Consider the following 19,711-nt stretch of genomic DNA (forward strand, 5'->3'; position numbering starts at 1 on the left):
TTTAGCTTTTTACTTTTTATCCTCACATTTGATTGCCCAGCACATGTCAGCTAGTGACATTTCGGTAGGGATTTCGTAATGAATAACTAACCCAATGCATATAATCTGTTTCCATGTTGAATAGAGTTGATTTACATGTATTCAGCAATCACCAAGTTGTATGGCTTTCATTCTGTGTTGCCTGCATCAAGTGTTTAGTATGCTTAATGTTGATAAAGCTGTGTTTCTTTCAACGTTTAGGTCACCCTATGGTGGTCTTGTATCTTTATAGGGTGTTTTTGAGAATTGTCCCCCACCCCGCCACTCACGCATGCACACACCACATATACACGCACACACACATGCACACATGTACACACACATACACAATACACCCCCTCATTTATACACACACTCACACACCCCCTCTATACATACACAGTCACACCCCCATTCAAGCACACACCACACAACACTCACCTGCCCCCTCCCCTGTCAGAAGATCACCTTACCTGTCTCAGTGATCATCCAGGAGGGAACGGGTTCCATGGGGCCTGCTCCGCCGCCAGCGCCCCATCATCACAACACTGTCACGTAATTCGGTGGGCAGTGTTGTGATGACATGGCGGTGACGGTGGAGCAACCTCCAGTATGGCTGCTGGCAGCGCACCACTCAAATTATGTCGGAGAGTCGCCAGCAGTCATAATATGGTCATCAGAAGACCACCACCACTGCCGGTCTTCGGTCTGGCGGGACTTCAGCGGTCTTCACAGGGGACCGCTGAAGTCATAATGAGGGCCCTAGTTTCCCTTGTGTGATCTCACTGGTCATACTGTAAATTGAGAGGTGTTTTGAAGTCCTGTGAATGCTAACTATCTCTTACTTCCAGATTTGCGAAAAGGTTGTTGACCTCGTTTACAACATTTGTTTGTGTAATATGCTCCAGCACACCTTTAAGTGTTTAACTGTTGTTTCTCAAATGTGATGGTATGACAGGACACTTGTGTGCAGCAGAGGGCTTTGTGTTTCAAGTTCATTCAGGAAGTAGCATGAGGAGGATAGCTACATGCATTAAGAGCTAGCTATTGAGACATGCAATGAGCTGCAGGCCATGAGTTTAAATCTCAGCAATTACGTCTCAGCCTTCCTTACTGCTGAGGCTGATTATGTTTTTACCATAACAGTAACACTTATTGTTTACAATGCTTACAAAAGGCAGAAGTATAGTATGAAGGGTTGTAAAAGCAAGCTATATGATAGGCTGCTGTTGCTCCCTAAACATTTTAAACATACCTTTTACAGTGATGAAGGGGCAAACTAACCATTACCTTTGGAATATCAACATGTTGCACAAAAAGAGTATAACTGTGCTCCCCGCTAGTTTATGGCATCTTCCTTCTCTGCCACACTTATCCTTATTAGCATCAGAAATCATTAAACATCAGTGCTGGTGCTCACACACCTTCTCCCCCTTCGATTTAAATAAATGTTTTCCCTCATAGCCACTTGGCACAGATCGTTTTTACAGTATGGGGCTTGCTCAGTGCATCACAGTGAGCCCAAGGCATCATAGAAACCTGGTTTGTTTCCAATCAAGTCTGAAAGTTATATGCACATGCAATTCCTTTGTGTATGTATGCTTTCCCAGCTTCTGTCGGTGCCGCGTTGGGAGAGAGGCTAGATGGTCAGCTGATAGCACACCTTAGAGAGAACATAGGTTATTAGTCTGCCATCTTTAAGGGTCATGAGAAGGTAAGTAATAAGCTTGTAGGGAAATATTCATTAGTATGCATATCACTTAGGGGATTCAATACTATAGCCCTCCAAAAACATGCTACTCATCTTTTGTCAGATGTGGATTTAGTTCTTCAGCAATTTTAGTCATGGCCTGGCAATAATGTTCCCTCTTTAAAAATGTCATCTACTAAGCTGACAATGCTTTTATGTCCAGCATTACTCAAAAGAGTATCTGACATCTGAGATCTGATCTCTTCATGCTACTATGATGCATTTTTCTCCCTAATGTGTACATTTCACAATCTCAAGACTTTCTAAGAATGCTTCTACTGCAGTGCAATACCCTTCCTCCCCTTTACGTCCTAAATTGTATTTAGTGCATTGTATTAAACAGTTGAGAAAACAGTAGGCTTGAGAACATACTCTACTGAAATGTTAATATCTTTCTGCAGATCAATGTGCCTCAGTTTCCTCTTCCATTTTAAGCAGGTTAGTTGAAAGAATAAGAAATAAGGAAGTGTCGATTTACGTTCATTCGGGGCTCATTCTTCTAAGGATGCAATGCCTTCCAAAGCCTTTAGGGCTGGAGTTACTTGGTGAACATTCTCAGGACTACTGAGTGAATTAGGGTCCTTACATGCATAATACTCATCTCTGGTCTTGTAAGAAAATGCAGATATTCCTAAGTAGGTAATGAAGGAAAAATCTTATTTTATTAATGACACAGATGTGAACATTATCCCATCACTTACTTAGAATCTCACCCATGTGTGGTAATCTCATATCTCTTATTCTTTTTATTGGTCATTGTGTCATCCACATCAAAAGCCTCTAGTGCAGTCAATGGTTCAAGCCGGTGTGGTATTGGGATACAAGGATCACTCTATGGATCCTGAAGGATCAAGGAACTAGGTGAGACTCAAGGCTGTCCTGCTCTTTTAGTGATTGCACTTATTAGATTTTTCATTTCATTCAACGGACTATAAACTTCTCTGTGTCAATAAAAGAGGCTGGATGATGAGAAGAGCCTCTACCTATGGATTAAGTAGGGTCTAAATTATTATTTCCTTTTCCTGCGATGATAGGTGCATGAGCAGAATTGTAGATTGCTTTGAATTCTATGGCTACTGTGAACCAAGCGGCAAGAAAACAGGCATATTTGCCTCTGTATCTTTAACAAAATTATGACTTTCCTCCACTTCCCAGTTAGAAAAATCGCATTTCTCCCCCCGGAGTTAATATTGTGTGACCATTCAAGTTATAAAAGAAAGAGGAACATTGTAATATTGTGATGTTGGGTTTAGGACAAGGTTCACATGCGGTTAGTGATAAACCTTAAAAAGAAAACAACCATACTCCATATATATCCATAGCTTGGGTAGGTCATGAGCGGGTAGCACGGCGGGCTACTATATGATAAAGATCAATGGAAACACACTGATGATTATCAGTGAACCAACAGGTAGTAATCCCATAATTCTAGGTACACTGGTCTTCCTCTATTTAGGCCCAGGGTATTTGCTGGGTATCGAAGTAATAACATCCTATTCTGAGTTTTCAACTTGGAAATGAGGCATACCTTGCAGAATCGGTATTTAATACACTGACCTCTCTATGCTTTTCCTTTATTCAAGGCCTTTTTCTCTTATAAATTTCAGCAGGTTTGATCTGCCATAATTGATCAGGGAAAATGTGAGGGCCTGAGAATTATCACACACCGTGTCAATTCTGATCCCTGTGCAAGCTCCTTTGGGTTCAGGGTGAGAAAACAGAAGAAAGGAGAAAAGGAAATGGGTCAGACTCGAAGGGAAGTGGAGTCCACAAGAAAGGCCTAGTGGAACGGTTATAATTATCATGTCTTTCTGTTTTTAACTATTTCCCTTTGTAGACTACTTATGTTATTCTTAATCATTTAGATACAAGTGACAAATATAGAATGCCACTTTTCTTTGCAGTGTGGTAATCAAGTATGCTAAAATATATTCATAGAATTTAAGCAGCGTTGCATTCTGAAATAATTACTGGTGAGCTGTGGACAAGGTTTCATGAAATCTGATAAGCGTCATTTCTCTTATTATTATCGTTCAAATGTCACAGGTTCACAGAATGAAAGTAATTGAAAGGACATCAGGCACCGTTTTGCTAATTGTTCATTCTAAATGAATTAACAATAGTTGCATTACATTATGCGTGTTAGAATCAGGGTGTTGGCAGCGAGAGAGGAACTTTGTATTAGGCCTGAGATAAGAACGGCCATGCAGCATTGCTTCACCCTCTTTTATTGAGGGCAAACCAGAGAAGCTTTCTGCCTTCACTCACTGGGAACTTATCAGCCTTCCTTCACAGGAGATGAGAATAGTACAAATACTGAATAATAACTTCATTCAGAGAAGGTATAAAAGTGTCAGCCTTCTTTGAAACTAAAATTAGCCCTTCTTCTGGTGTTGAGTTTAGCTTATTATACCTAAGATACAGTAGGATTGATACAAAATCAAGCAAGAAATAAGTTGAATACATTTCTGCTATTGACAAGTTAGTAAACATTGGACCTACTATTCTGTTTATTTTTTCTACCATTATAATTCATGTTGTGTGCACTCGAAAAGGACTTTGATTTTAGTGTTCTTGGTGTGGCTTTAAAATGTGAAAGAGAGTTTGGGCTTGGCTAATTATCTCTATGATAGTCTAAACAACTGATTGATAGTCTGAAATGTATCTTACACAAGAACTGTTCAGTAGTTTGCAGGATGGCTGCAGTCCAACAGGTTTTTCTACCTCGGGTTGGCACACTGGAAAAGTCCTTAGTGCCAAGCCATCTAGAAAACTGTGTTCTAGAAAATCTAAAAAAAATTATCTGAACATGATTCCTTTAAATGTTTCCGCCAGACAAATATAGTTGGTTATGGATGCCCAAAATTACTAGAAAATTAAAAAAAATATGTCCTCTATGGTTGGGATATGCTTCCTCTGTATCAAAATCATTTAAATCCGAGTGCAGCTACACACAGCTGAGCAAGTGATATAACTAGGCAATAATAAGGTGGATGCTATATATATTCTGGTCCCAATAACATTCAAAGATGCCCTGGAAGTGACTATGCACCAAACACGTTGGAATCACATTTCTGTTTTGATGACAATCAATATTGAGTTCACACAGTGAACAAAACATGTTTCCAATGTCATAATCCCATGTCAAGGCGGGTGGGCTGGTTTACAATCACTTCCTATTATTAATGGGTTTATCAAAAGGCCTGATTTAACACTACAAAATTACTATAGCAGTGTATTCACAGCAGTATGTAACTCCCTTTGCATCACACAATTGCTCTCTTGTAATCTGTAATCTCTTAAAAAATGTGGTCATACCTTGACTTCAATGTCTTCCTTTATTCTCCCCCACCACCCTCTCTTCATTTCTGCTCCTGCTCTTCTTCTCTCCTCTTGTTCATTATGCCTTCCCCTACTCCTCTGTCTTTCTTGCATTCCTCTACCCTCTTTTGGCTCTTTTCATTTTCTCCATCCCTTTGTTCTATCTTCACTTCACATTACACTTTCTATGATCTATTGATGGTACTTCTGCACTCTCCTTTTTTATTTTATTCAAGACCTCATGTTGATTTTATTGTTAGCAGCAAAGCACTTCTATACCTTTAGTGACAATGTAGCATATAACTCTATAAATAAATAAATAACACATTTTAGTTTTCCCTAATGGCTAAAACGTGCTAAGGGGAACCGATTCAGAGTGATGATGTACAGTAGTCTTTTATGATTAAACATGACTCCAAGTCTTTGTAAAGAGACAAAGATGTAGGTCGGTGAGACCGATGTACTCCAAAAAATGGACATTTAAAATGTTTAACCAAAGATTTGAATGAAATGTCAATTCAAAATAGCGCCATAGTGTGCTGATCTAGTTGTTACATTCCTCAGTAGCGGGGTGGCTACTGAGATCTTTAACAACCAGAAGAGGGGGAGAAATGCATTGTTCTATGCAGAGTCACGAGATGCAAAAGCTGTCAGAACAGTAACGCAGGAAGGAGACTCTTGTTTCAAAGCTAGCAATGCTAATAGTTTTGCTCTTAGAATTGGTGTAAAGAGCACTGGTTCGGGAACAATTTGATTGCTTTTGTTGGAGGCGATGATCACCATTTAATAGACTCTTCTAGTAGTTTCACATGTTGTGTTTTCCATTCACTGCATTAAAAATCGACAAATTGTCAAATGGAGTGTATGAATGTTTGCAACTGAGCTTCAAAGAAGCCTTAGAGAAGCTGGGGCAGTCAACTTGTAAACTAGGTCATCACCTTAATACAGACTTCCCCGAACTCAGATGTCTTATAACATTTATCAGCTGTGAAAGTAACCTGTAAGTAACCTCTGTGCATTTTTCACTGACTCTTCTCACCATTCAGCTGAAGGTGCATTTAAACCTGTACAAGATCGTGACAGGTCAAATCCTTTCTCGGAAAGTCAGAAATTACATCACTACCGTTTTCCCTTAAGGTTGTTTACAGCGACCAACCATACACAGACCTGTATAATAATAGAGCAAGCCACATTGCAGTTATCCACTTCTATCCATCATGAGGCCTCCTTTACCCCCTCCTTAGCCACAATCCAGTCCATGGTTTGTGGATTCCCCTACAAATCAATCCCAGGGGAATTAAAATACATTGCTTATATTTTGGTTTTTCTGCAAAGGACTATGCTACACTATGCTCTCTAGCTGAGTAGAGAGGAGAAAATAGCTCTTAACACAAGAGTGGTCTGCATGAAAAGTCCCCTCCGCGTGTAGGTGAGCATTGTTAATATTTGCCACAAGCTCTGCGACCAAGAATGACAGAGATTGACAAATGACTAGATGTGATTCCAAGGGCACAATTGATGCATTCATTTTGTGCCATATGTGTACAATCACCGATGTCATGGTAGACACTAGTTTAAAATACGAATGCAAGTGTATCAGTATAGAGATGAAGGAGATACTTGTTCTCTTCCTCATAGAAAGAACCGATAGAAATACTATTCTCTCATTCAACCACATGGATAGCGAGTGGCAAAAAGGAAGCTTGAAAATGATGGTTTCAATTTTCTGTTGACTGAAAATGAAGTTTACTTGCAAAGATGTAATCCACCTTCTGTCTCTCTCTATTTCTCTTCTACACATTAGTGGCTATACCAAGAACCTGTAGATGGAGGTCCGAGATCTTATTGAAAAAAAACTTGCGAACCTGGAAAAAAAAGATTTTGAAAAGTTTAAGATGCTCCTAAGTGATGATCCCCACAAGCTTCCAAGAGGGATAACAGAATACCTTGACTATTTCAAACTTGCAGACAAAATGATCCATCATTACACTCCAAGCAAAGCACTGGAAGTTGCCATTGATGTCTTGAAGAAAATGAATCAAATGCAGCTAGCTGAAGAACTTAGAAATGAATCTCAGACTGGTAAGTCTCTCCATTTCCTCTCATGGTTATCCTACATGGAATCACAATGTGATGGGGAGAGGCCATGCTAGATCATCCAGTATGGACTGCCCCCTCCATACATTAGGAGAACTCACATTATCTCTGAGTTGTGATTCTGTAGTGCTACTGCTCTACTGCATTTGCCAGACAACTTGTAACTGATATACATTTTTAATCTCCATCGCACTGTCCAGGGGGATATTATTTACATTATTCACCAGTAACTATAGCTTGAGCCCTAACTCCCGTCCTTGCCATGCACTGCTAATTACTCCATATATTACATCACTCATGACATCTACTATGACATCATTGATTATATCACCACAACATTTGCAATGAAATTATTGATAAGAAAACTGTGCGTGGTGGGGTCGCAATTTATAGTTACCTTAGGGCACGAGTTATTCTTACCAGAGATAACTATAACTGGTGAATTTCATTGGCTTTGTAAGTTTAAAATGGCATGTTTTAACTGCCATTTTCGAATACCTATCATATCATAACATCACATTAACCTTTTTTTTTTCAGTCATATTTTAGTGTTTTTGAATGTAAGATGATATTTTGTTACCATATGTCACACAGACTTGCGGAGGGTTGGCTGCATGGCCTGGCCAGGCCCTGAATTCAACCCCCTGTGGGCAGTCACCCCCCTGCAGTCAGCCAACCCCCACAGGCACCCAACCTCCAGGGCGCAGCATGGCTTTCTGCGGCACCAAAATATAAAAACTGAGTCCATTGGCTTTATCGAGGGTGAACATATCAATATATAAAAAGCAGATCTATCGCCTTGCCTCAAAAATCTCCAATACTTTTAATCAAATGCATATTTCAATAATTCACACAATGCAATATTTATTACTAATGATTACTAAACAATGTTTATTACAGTTATATTAAAAACATGCCTGTGTCTCTTTTTAGGTACATTTAATTATTACATTTTGTGGGTGAAAAAAGTAAAACGGCAAAGACACGTTGTTTTGTTTTAAAAAAACAAAAAAAAACAAAGATGTTTCTGAATCTTTGTTTTAAACATTTCCAGCCCAAAAAATACGATCATAAGAACAACCACAAAAGTACCTTGCATGTTTTTTATACATCTACAGGCCACATCAAATGCAGCACTAGAACCACCCCTGTGAAGTCTCTGATTGGTTGGCCACAATATAAGAAAAATGTTCAATGTAGGTATTACAGGACAGGGGGTCTTAGTTCCCTGTCCTGAGCTTGAGAACGAAAAAAGTTATAAGAAGCCCCTCTAGCCCTTTGGGGGAAGGGGGTCACAAATGTGTTTGTTTCTACTGTGATCCAGCTTCATAAAAAAGTGCCAGTTGGCATTTTTAAATTTAATAATTTTGGCAGGACCAGGGCCTGGTGTTCACTATAATAACATTTTTGGAGATAGGGCGTAAGTAGGACCCCCTCCCAAACTCACTATTGGGCCCCAGGGATCCTATGCCCTAGGACTCAGTTCAATTTAAAGAGGTAGGGTAGCAGACCCTCCCACTTTAGCCCACCCCGTGACCCCAGGGACCTCATCCCCTGGGGCTGACCAACAATTAAAAGGCAGGGACACTGAGTGAAGGCATTGGGATCCCTTCCTCTGGGGCTGACATTTAATTATAGGGAAGGGGGCACATGGCACCCATCTGAGAGCCTCGAAACGCTGGGACCCCATCCCCAAGGCTGGCTCCAGTATGGTTTTCCAGGGAGCTCCCCCACTCTCCCAGGACACGATTTCCCTACCCACTGGAGCACAGGCAAAGAAGAGATGTCTGCTCCGACCTGGTGGTTGATTTAAAAATGCTTCAGATGGGTGGGAGTAGACATGTGTTTCCCTACCCACGCTCTTACGGGCAGGGAAATTCAGATTGCTCCTGCTTTGCGGGAACATTTAAAAAACAGCTGCTCCTACCTGGTGCCTGGCAGGAGCAAAGCTGGTGCCAGATATACCCAGGCTGGTTGCATGCAGGGAGAGGCCGGGCTGCGGGGGCTCTTGATGCTCCACTTACAGCACTAAAATATATTTTCTTTGGTGCCCGGAGGGGCATCATGGCACCCACCTATGGCCCTATAGAATGGAGTCCCTGGGGCCACTATTGGACTGGGGAGGGGGACCACTCTCCCTCTCCCCATATTAAAAAAAGAAAGGCCCCAGGAGGACCGCCAGGGCCACGAATGACGGAAGCACCGCCAACAGGCTGGCGGTGCTTCCTAGCCCATTCTGACTGCGGCGGTAAAGCCGCGGTCAGAAAACCGGGGCCAGCGGTTTCCCGCCGATTTTGCCCCGTCTGGGCTAATCCGCCATGGCAGCGCTGCAAGCAGCGCTGCCATGGGGATTCTGACCCCCTTCCTGCCAGCCTGTTTCTGGCGGTTGTCACCGCCAGGAAGAGGCTGGTGGGAACGGGTGTCTTGGGGCCCCTGGGGGCCCCTGCACTGCCCATGCCACTGGCATGGGCAGTGCAGGGGCCCCCTAACAGGGCCCCATGAAGCTTTTCACTGTCTGCCTAGCAGAAAGCGAAAAGCGCAACGGGTGCAACTGCACCCGTCGCACGGCCGCAACACCGCCGGCTCCATTCGGAGCCGGGTTCTGTGTTGCAGCCCTCGGGAAGGTCAGAATGCCGGCAGCGGTCTTCTGACCGCGTAGCGGCCAAATGGCGGTTCCCGCCTGCTGGCCGGCAACCACCGCCCGCCAGAGTCAGAATGACCACCTTAATATCAACAAAACAGTAAATAAGTAAAACACAACACACACTAAAATTCCAACACCAATAGCGCTCAAAGGGTTAAAAAAGGTTGCACTGGACAGGGACAAAGTCCAGAGTTCAGGCCACACACGATGTAACACTGTTACAATTACTTTCAGAAGTCTTTTTTGATTCAGGAAAGTGGTCCACAACACCAGCCAAGGGTTCAGAGGCTCTGGTTTTCCTCTTGAGTGCTGAGACTACAACTCCCACAATGCACCTCTTTAACTTATGGAGCCTTTTACAACAGTTGTTCCAATCTTCTCCAAACTTCTGAATCTTCTTACAGGAGTCTTTTTGGATTCTTGAAGTGTCCACAAACTAGATCCAAGGTTCCAGAAGCTCTGGGTTGCTCTTTGGGAGCTGGGACTACAATTCCCAGAATGCTCCTGGTCAGAATCCCCAAATGGCCACTGGACGCATGTCAGCTGGGCTCCTCTTGCAGGACTTAATTCAGGGGACTTTGGACAGCTCCTTTGAACATGCAGCTTATAGGGAATCGACTCCTGGAGTTGCAGAAGCAAGGCAAAGTCCTTTTCTTGATGAAGCCCAAAGATGCAGCTGGTACAGTCCTTGTGAGTGCAGTATCCTAGTGCAGTCCAGGGGTCCACCAGGGTAGTCCTTCTTCTCCAGTATCTTCTTCTGGCAAGGATCTGAATTGTGGGGCAGCTCTGCCATATTTCTCCTTGCTCCTGGGGGTGGAAAGCAGGAGATGCTCCTGTCCAATGGGGTGCAAGCCAACACCCTCTGGGGTGACCACTTCCTGTGAAGTGTTGCAAAAATTAATCCCACAAAGCAATATTCTTTAAAAATCCAAAATGGAGGAAATCTCTCCTTGGAGGTTACATCTGGCTGAGCCTACCCACTGCTGTGCTCAGGTTTCCCTATCACACCTCCTCCAGCCCCTCTCCTAATCTAATCAGTGGGGCTCCTAGCTGTCTGTGGGTGCAGGAAATCGGGTAGGGCCAGTTTCTATCCCAAGTGACTTTCTCTCCTTTGAAGACCAGTTTGGCTACTCTTCCCCCATCCTGCCGTGCCATCTGCTGTAGCAGTTGTTCCCCCCCCCCCCAGATGCTTCCTTTGTGTCAGCCCAAGTCACTTGACACTTCATTAAGGCAGCCTGGCTCAGGCTGTCAGAGGCTGACCAATCAGGAAAGATGTTGAGCTGACACCAAAACTCAAACCTGCCTCTCCAGTTGCAAAGTCTGCAGCTCTGGCCGTAACATCACGTCCTCTTCCCTACATAACACATGATCAAGTGATCACCTGGATAAAAAAAAAAAACATTAAGATAGCAAATAGTTTTTGCTTTGTCGCTATTTGAGAACTCAGAAAATATGTCCTCATTTTAGTTTGTTAGAGCACTAACTATAATTTATATGAGAATAAGACCCTCTCATATTTATAATTTCTTAAGGAAATGCTTAGGTATTACAGTTTTGATTACATCAAGATGATGTCAGGTGTGCCACACTTTCATAAAAAATATAGAATGTTAGTTGTTCATTAGAATATTGCAGGGAGGCAGAGGTCAGGGGCACGGACTCGGATAATTGAGGGCAGGGAGAAAAGTGTAGAGTCAACGAGTTGATCATGTTGGGCAGGGTGGAACAACAACAGACCATGGAGGGTAGGGGCAATAAACCAACTCTGCAGGACAGGCAAGAGATGCGGTGCAATATAACAGACCATTGAGAGCAGAAATAAGAGACAGCAGCAGTACAACCATACATGGCAACAGACCCGATTCAGGCAGGAGACTCCTTGATGTTTTTAAGCTCAAAAGGGCTTTATTTTATCTACCTCCTCCCTCAAATCTCCTCTTTTTCAATGTCAGTGAATGGGGAAAATTAATTTCCAGGGTGGTGTCTTCAAAATCCCCCTCTTACCAAGTTCAAAATGTTGGCAAGTGTGGTACATTGGATCACGGAGTGCAGGAGGAATGGAGTAGAAACATGGACTCGGATAACTGAGGGCAGAAGGGACATGGGTAAGGACACCACACTGACCTTACAGGGCAAACATCAGGGGTTTTAGCAGCAAAATACACCACACAGGGCAAACGGGATGGCAGTGCAGCACAGCAGAACAGGGAGAGCTGATTTTCTATGGTTTTGTGTATGTAAATTCAAAACCTAAGTATAACGTCCCTGTAACCTTTGGTTTTGTAGTGAATTTATATATATGCACACCTATATTTAGTACATAATAATGTATACAATATAATAATATGTAACATATGAACTCACTTTGTGTAGCCCAAGAGTCAATTTCACACACAACTATATATATAACTATACTGTATAGCAGGGTTGGGTTAATTTACTAGTCTACGTTCTAACATATTTGGGAACAAGAACTCAGTAGTGGGATTAGGTAGAAGTCAACATTTTTGTATTTTGAGATTTTTGTAATCTATATATAGGAGTCTAGGTTTTTGCAAAATATATGCTTGACATCTATGTTTTCAAGCACTACCACATTTTATACCTTTAATCAAACTTAAACATCGGATAATCTGTCCTTTTACTACAAATAAGTCTTGTTCTTTGGCTATACTTGCTGTGACATCCAATAAATTTTCCCAAAAAACAACCACTCTTGTAAACAGTTTCTATCACCTAAAAGTAAATCACACTATAAATACACATACCTTTTCATCTGTGCTACTGTCTGTTTAATGAAGACATTTGCAGATAAACTTAGAAAGTAAATACCTTTGTGCCTCACTGTTTATTCTGTGCATCCCTTTGAGAGTTACAGGTGTTCAAACAAGGAACTGATTGAAAATTAAGGCCACTCTTCCTGACTATGATCGATCAAGTAACACTATAACATTAGAATGTTGGGAGCTCCATTGAAGACAGTGAAGTGGCTCTGGTCTAAAAAGGCTGGTATAACATTTTGCTCCAACATTCCAATGCTTGTATTTCTGTTTCTCCCTTGTTTGTTTTCTAAAAACCTTTTCAATGTTTTACTTCTTTTGAAACAATCACTTTTAAAATCACATTAGCTCAGTGAAAACACTTCTTTGCAAAACAGAGACCTCAATGTCAATATTCATAATAATTTCTTTCTTTATTTGGTTGCATTTTGAAACCACAAAAGACAACAACAGAAACAAATACAATAAATATAAAAATTAAAAATACATAACTAAAGACAATTAGTAGTAAAAAGCTTATTCCAAAGTTCTCCACATAATCAAAGCAGCTTTTAAAAATGTTCACACATTAACAATTGCCCAATAACCTAACGACATTTGCAAGTATAAAAGTGCTGGTCTAACTAGATGTTTAAGCAATGGGTCTATAAAAAGAATATTGGGGGCATGATAAAATTTACAGGACACCATAATGTGCAAAGTACCCTGGGGTGACTTATTATCACATGTACAGGGACCCAACAGTTTACAATCATAACATCTACGAGGTAAAGCTAAGGTCGGATGTCATAAAATTAACCTAAAGCAAGTCAACAATCCTCTATCCCTATTGTTTTTCACCATCATGAAATAAGGTTCAATCTCCCAAGTTGTAGTTATCGTAATGTGATGACAAACGGAGGGCTTGGCCAGCTCCACCTCCTCCCTGTATAAGGATAACAGCCCTCTGAAGGAGTCTTTGATCTACTGCAAGTCCCCTTTTACAATGCCCCCTGGGTTAAGAAAGATACCCATCCTACCCAATTTCATAAAGGTATCTTTCACATATCTTAACCAAGGGATGTTTAGGGCATGGATCCATCTGCAATTAACCTCTCATAAGTTTTTTGTTTTTTTTTAAAATATTTTTTATTAATTTTTATAAAGCAGATGTACAATACATGCAGTAATCAGAGATACTTACAGGATCACTTTTATCTGATTAACTTTACATTTAAACCACTCAACCCCCCCCGTTAACACACTTAACTAGCCATTTATTACATACAGTATTAATTTTCTGCTGCTTAGTTCGTGGTGCTGCGCTAATGCTAGATATCAGAGAGGCTCTCTTTGTGGTTGTGGTGTGGCACTTGCTATTTATGTCCGCGCCCCCCTGGAGGCCATAGGTGCACTTCCTAGCCTTAATTGAAGGTAGGTAGTGGGGTGCCTGATTTCCTCGGCATCCTCTCTTATGCTCCTTTAACAATGTGTTCTTACAGAATGGCTCCTCCTGGATGGGTGAGAGAGTGTGCACCCCTTCAGCCGTTTTCTTGTCTTGATCGTGGTCTATGTTGTTGTGACTGGGTAGGCTACTGTTGGGTGCAGTTTAAGTGTTATCTAATCCCCTTCATGGAGGTTTGTTGTCATTTTTTGCTTCGAGTTTGGATACCATTGTATCCCAGGTGTTGCATCCCGTTTGTGTCTGACCTTCTTTTGTCAATTTTATAAGCACCTGGTGTTCTGTACGGGCCCACCGTAATGTGAGGGTATGCCAAGATTTCTGGTCCGGAGCATTGGGGGCTTTCCAGTGCATTGCTATCAACCTTTTATACATCGCGTAGGATAGATCTACAAATTTATGTAAATGTCTGTGCTTTTTTGGTCTTGTCCTCACACCCAATAGGCAAGATCTAGGGTCCGCTTCCAATTCTAGTCCCGTCCAGTCTGATAGCTCCTTCACCACCCTATTCCATTCTGTTTGCACCTGGGGGCATTCCCAAACCATATGGTAAAAGTGGGCGGCTGGTTCCATGCATCTAGGGCATATCGGCGCCGTTTCAGGAAACATACGTTTCAGCCTGGCCGGGGACAGATACGTCTGATGTAAAAAGTTGAACTGGGTGTAGCGGAATCTGGGGTTCCTTGATACCCCCGGACATGTGACAATGCTTTCGGCCAGTCCTCCTGGAGGATCGGGGTGGGGAGGACAGTGTTCCACCTCTCCCTAGCTCTTTCTAAGTGGGGTTCTGAAGACTTGCTAAGTATTTTGTATAGGTTAGAGATTGCTTTAGTTTGGGCGCCGTCCTGCAGTATGTGATGTGTTGTGAGGGAAGTCTCTGGCTCTAGAGTACCCATTCCCCATGTTTTCTTTATTGCGTGGCATATCGTATAATACGATAAGAATTGACCAGGGTTCACGTCTGTGAGAGCCTGGATAGCCTCAAATGACATTAGTTTACCATCTTCAAAACAGTCACCCATCAGTCGTATACCCGCCTCCGACCACACTAAAGACATGTGCGGCGCGATCCTCTGCTGCTCTAGAAGACACTCCAGCGGTACGTGCGGATTGTATGGGACTGTTCCATGTCCCTTCTGGATATACCTCCCCAGCAAGCGTGTGCCACAGCTAGTAGTGCATTGATAGGTTCATTTTTAGGGTATTTGTGTGATAGCCATGTTAACAGGCGGTCTCCTTTTAACTGGGTCTGCATCCATACAGCTTCAGCTGACAGCGGCCTGTGGAGCCAATGCTGCAGCCATTGAAGTTGTGCCGCTGCGTAATAAAGCTCGAAGTTGGGAGCCCCCAGTCCGCCCAAATCCACCGGTCACTGCAGTGTGGATAGTGCCACCCACGCTCTCCCTCCCCCCCATATGAGCTGTATCAGCATTGTGTTCAGATTGCCAAAAAAGCTACGTGGGAGAACAATTGGCAGAGCCGTGAAGTAATACAGTAGTCTGGGCAAGACCAACATGTTTGCGATTGCTACCCTGCCCGGTGGAGAGAGCGGAAGTTTATTCCAGAAGCGTAAAGAGCCCTTCATGGAGGTTAGTGCTCTCCCCAGGTTACCATCTCTGAGATCTTCTGTGCTGTGGTAAATATGGACCCCTAAGTATTTAAATGTTTCAAAGCACCATTTCAGGCGCCCGCGTGGTGCCCCTTCCTGTCTTCCTGGTAGCCATCTAGTCAGTGGGAACACACACGATTTGTCCCAATTTACTGCGAGCCCAGAGATCCTACCGAACTCCGCTAGGAGTGTCATTATGGAGGGTATCGACTCCGCGCCTTTCCGAGTGTATATACGAGCGTCGTCTGCATATAGCTAGATTGCGTGATGTGTTGCATTCCTAATTAATCCCCATTCGTCTGCCATGGAGCGCACTTTAGTTGCTAGTGGCTCCATTGCAATCGCAAACAATAGTGGGGAGAGGGGACAACCCTGTCTCGTACCCCTTGTTATAGGGAAACTGTCAGAAATCACCGCACCCGTCTTCACTCTGGCTTCTGGTTTTGAGTATAGTGTGCAGACCCATCTTACATAGTTGGGACCTATTCCCATCTACCTCATTGATGTCCAGAGGAAATCCCATTCCAGGGTATCAAACGCCTTTATGATGTCTAGTGACAGCACCATTTAGTTATATGCATCTGAGGGGGTGTCCCCCATTACACTCAGGAGTCTGCGGATATTTAAAAAGGTGTTTCTGTTGGGGATGAAGCCGTTTTGGTCTTCGTGTATGAGAGTGTGAATGCTGGGAGCGAGTCTATTGGCCAATATTTTACCCAGTATCTCACAGTCGGAATTCAGGAGTGAAAGTGGTCTGTAGGATTTTACGTCCGTGGGTTCGCGGCCCGGTTTGGTGAGTACTACTATCATGGCCTCTGTCTGAGACGGAGGCAACCGTTCGGTGGCCCACGCTTCCTCGAACACCTTCAATAGTTGGGGTTTCAGGTGGGGCAAAAACGCGGAGTAATACTCTATTGGGAGGCCATCTATTCCTGCCGATTTGTTTCTGGGCATCTGTGTTAAGACTTAGGGGGCCATTCTGACCCTGGCGGTCCAAGACCGCCAGGGCCACGAATGACTGAAGCACCGCCAACAGGCTGGCGGTGCTTCAAAGCCCATTCCAGCTGCGGTCGGAAAACCGGGTCCGGCGGTTTCCCGCCGGATTTCCCCCGGCTGGGCGAATCCTCCACACCGCCAGGAAGAGGCTGGCAGGAATGGGTGTCCAGGGGCCCCTGGGGGCCCCTGCACTGCCCATGCCACTGGCATGGGCAGTGCAGGTGCTCCCTAACAGGGCCCCAGCCTGCTTTTCACTGTCTGGCTAGCAGACAGTGAAAAGCGCGACGGGTGCAACGGCACCCGTCGCACACCAGCAAAACACCGCCAGCTCCATTCGGAGCCGGCTTCTGTGTTGCAGGCCCCTTTCCCGCTGGGCCGGCGGGCGCTACCTTAGGTAGCGCCCGCCGGCCCAGCGGGAAAGTTAGAATGGCCCCAGCGGTCTTTTGACCGCGGGGCGGCCATATGGCGGTTCCCTCCAGGCGGGCGGCAACCGCCACCCGCCGGTGTCAGAATGACCCCCTAAGTCTATTTCCCCTCTTGTTAGAGGGGCTTCTAGTGTGTCCCTGTCTGCTTGAGATAATTGGGGCAAGGGGGAGCCCCCCAGGAATGACTCAAATTGTGTAACCGTGCACGAGGTGCGCTTAGTGTATACATTCTTGTAGTAGTCTCTGAACTTTTCATTTATCTCCGCCTGTGTGGTAACCGTGGTGTGAGCATCGACCCGGATGGCGCCTATGGGAGAATGTTGTTTGTGTTCTCGCAGTAACCAGGCCAGCATTTTACCCGACCTGTCGCCCTCTGTTTGCAAGCGCGTTAAGTGGTAGTTATAGTCGTGGTAACGGAGTCTGTTGTCTGCTTCATTATACTTTCTGCGGGCTGCTTGTAATGTCGTGTAGGGGGATTCCCCCCCTGCGGTTGCTATTTCCGCTGATCTTAGATCCTTTTCCAATTTAACAATTTCGGTATGTAGTGTGCTCCTTACTCCCCAGCTTGTAGTAATGCACTGCCCTCTGACCACTGCCTTCTGGGCGTCCCATTCCACCGCACGTGTGTTTGCCGTTAGGTCATTTATTTCCCAGAACTCTTGTATTGTGGTATTTAACGTGTCCACAAGTGCCTGGTCTTGGAGCGCGTCTACTTGTAAAAGCCAAGTTGGGATCACCTGACGGCTCCTACGCCAGCTTAGTGACACTCTCAACGGCAAGTGGTCCGAGAGTGTCCTCGCTAGATATTCCGTTCCAACTACCAGCGCGGCTATGTCCAGGGTGCCCCAGATTGTGTCTATTCTAGTATGTGTTCTGTGTGGAGCTGAGTAAAACGAGTATTCCCTCTGAAGGGGGTGTTTTGTACGCCATATATTATAAAGCCTCAAGTCGCCCGCCCAATGTTGCAGAGGGGTTAAGATATTATTCCTCGCTATTGCGCTCGTTTGGGCGCCGGATCTATCCAATATGGGGTCTGGTATACTGTTGAAATCCCCTGCCCAAACAGCCGAAGCTGATGGGTTTGCTAGCAATGCCGGAGTGAGGGTACCCAAAAATCCTGCTGTGCCCCCATTTGGGGCATATATACCGACTATAGAAAGTTGTCTGCCGTCTAGCTGGCCTTCCGTCACCACGAATCTGCCCCCTGGGTCTATTCTGTGTGCTGTTTGGTGAAATGGGACTCCTCTTGCAATCCATATCAGTACCCCCCGTGCAAACGCAGAGTATGTTGTGCCTATCAGTTGTCCGCCCCACTTTGCGCGTATTTCCTGCAAATCTGGTTCCAATAAGTGTGTCTCTTGGAGGATAGCAATATGTATTCCCAGTCGCTTGAGGCGTGCGTGAATACGAGATCTCTTATTTAATGTACCCATACCCCTCACATTCCATGTCATTATGCCGAATTGATTGCTGTTGCGTTTAGTTTGTGTTGCCATGGAAAAGTGTGGGGTGAGTCTGTGCGTTTTCCGCAATCTCGATCATTGGACTTCTGATTTGCTGCCTCTCTGATAGAGCTGTTAAATATATTTGTTTGTACCAGCAGTGATTGCATGTTTGTAATGGATCTGTGTTGTGTGTTTTTATTAATTTGCACCTACCCTCCCCCCAACTAATCCCCACTCACTCTTATCTACTGATATAAAACTACTTAATTTGTTTATATGTAAAAAAACCTGTATCCTTGTGGATATCCGTGGTGGTGTCATCATAACTGCCTAATGTGGCTCATTTGTGGGGCTCACATCAGACCATAGACTACGTCCGCCGTTGTCAGCGGGCGCCCCCGGGGCGTGTGCACCCTCCCCCCGCATGAAAACAAAAACAGAGAAAAAGGAAAAGGAATACTTGAGATGCACATTTTTGAAGCATACTCGTGCTCCAGGTAACCCCGAAGCTTCAGGGGGACTCCGGGACGTCCAGCCCACTCTCCCCCTAGCAGCAGAGCATGAGCAGCGTTCTTGGTCATGTTCAGAGGTCATCCGCTGCTCTAGGGGTGACCCTTGGACCTTTTGCATCGTCCGTTATAGTGGAGACAGAGCTGATCGTGTCCGAGTTAATCTCCGGTAGCTCCCGAATTATTTTGAATGTGTTTTGTGTTAGCAGAGGGGTTTCTTTCAGAACTTTTGCTCTCTCTTCTGCTACCTGTTGGGTGGACGGTTGGGCTCTAGTGTGCCTTTTTGAGTGTTTCCTTGATGTCGAGGTCGACCACTCTTCTCTATCCGCTTCATCTGTCATGCTCGCAAGGCCTTTGCCGTGAAGCCATTCCAAACGTCTTCCGGAGAGTTAAATATGTGGATACGATCATCTGATGTCACTCTCAGCTTGGCGGGGAAAAGTAATGCGTATTTAATGTTGAGTTTGCGCAGGCGTTGCTTAACCCTAACATATGAGTTGCGTTTTCTTTGCACCTCTTGTGTGAAGTCTGGGTATGCGTTAATGGGTGATTCCTTAAAGTTAAAAGGGCCTTTATTGCGGAACTGTTGTAGGATTGCATCTCTATCCCGGAAATTTAGAAATCTGGCGATCACTGGTCTGGGTGGTTGTCCAGGGAGCGGGGGCCTACTCGGAAT

At 44.2% G+C, this 19,711-nt stretch overlaps 1 protein-coding gene across 1 annotated transcript in view; it reads left to right on the top strand.

Moving 5' to 3' along the window:
• The window catches only part of LOC138288586 (natterin-3-like), a 90,104-nt gene that overhangs the window by 54,563 nt on the left and 15,830 nt on the right, over positions 1-19,711 (top strand). Inside the window, exon 2 of the mRNA XM_069230087.1 lies at positions 6,894-7,171. Within this exon, the coding sequence (XP_069086188.1) occupies positions 6,916-7,171 (256 nt within the window). The 5' untranslated portion in view covers positions 6,894-6,915. The remainder of the gene's footprint in view (positions 1-6,893; positions 7,172-19,711) is intronic.

This window comes from Pleurodeles waltl, chromosome 4_1 (assembly GCF_031143425.1).
Source record: "Pleurodeles waltl isolate 20211129_DDA chromosome 4_1, aPleWal1.hap1.20221129, whole genome shotgun sequence".
NCBI classification, from domain to species: Eukaryota; Metazoa; Chordata; class Amphibia; order Caudata; family Salamandridae; genus Pleurodeles; species Pleurodeles waltl.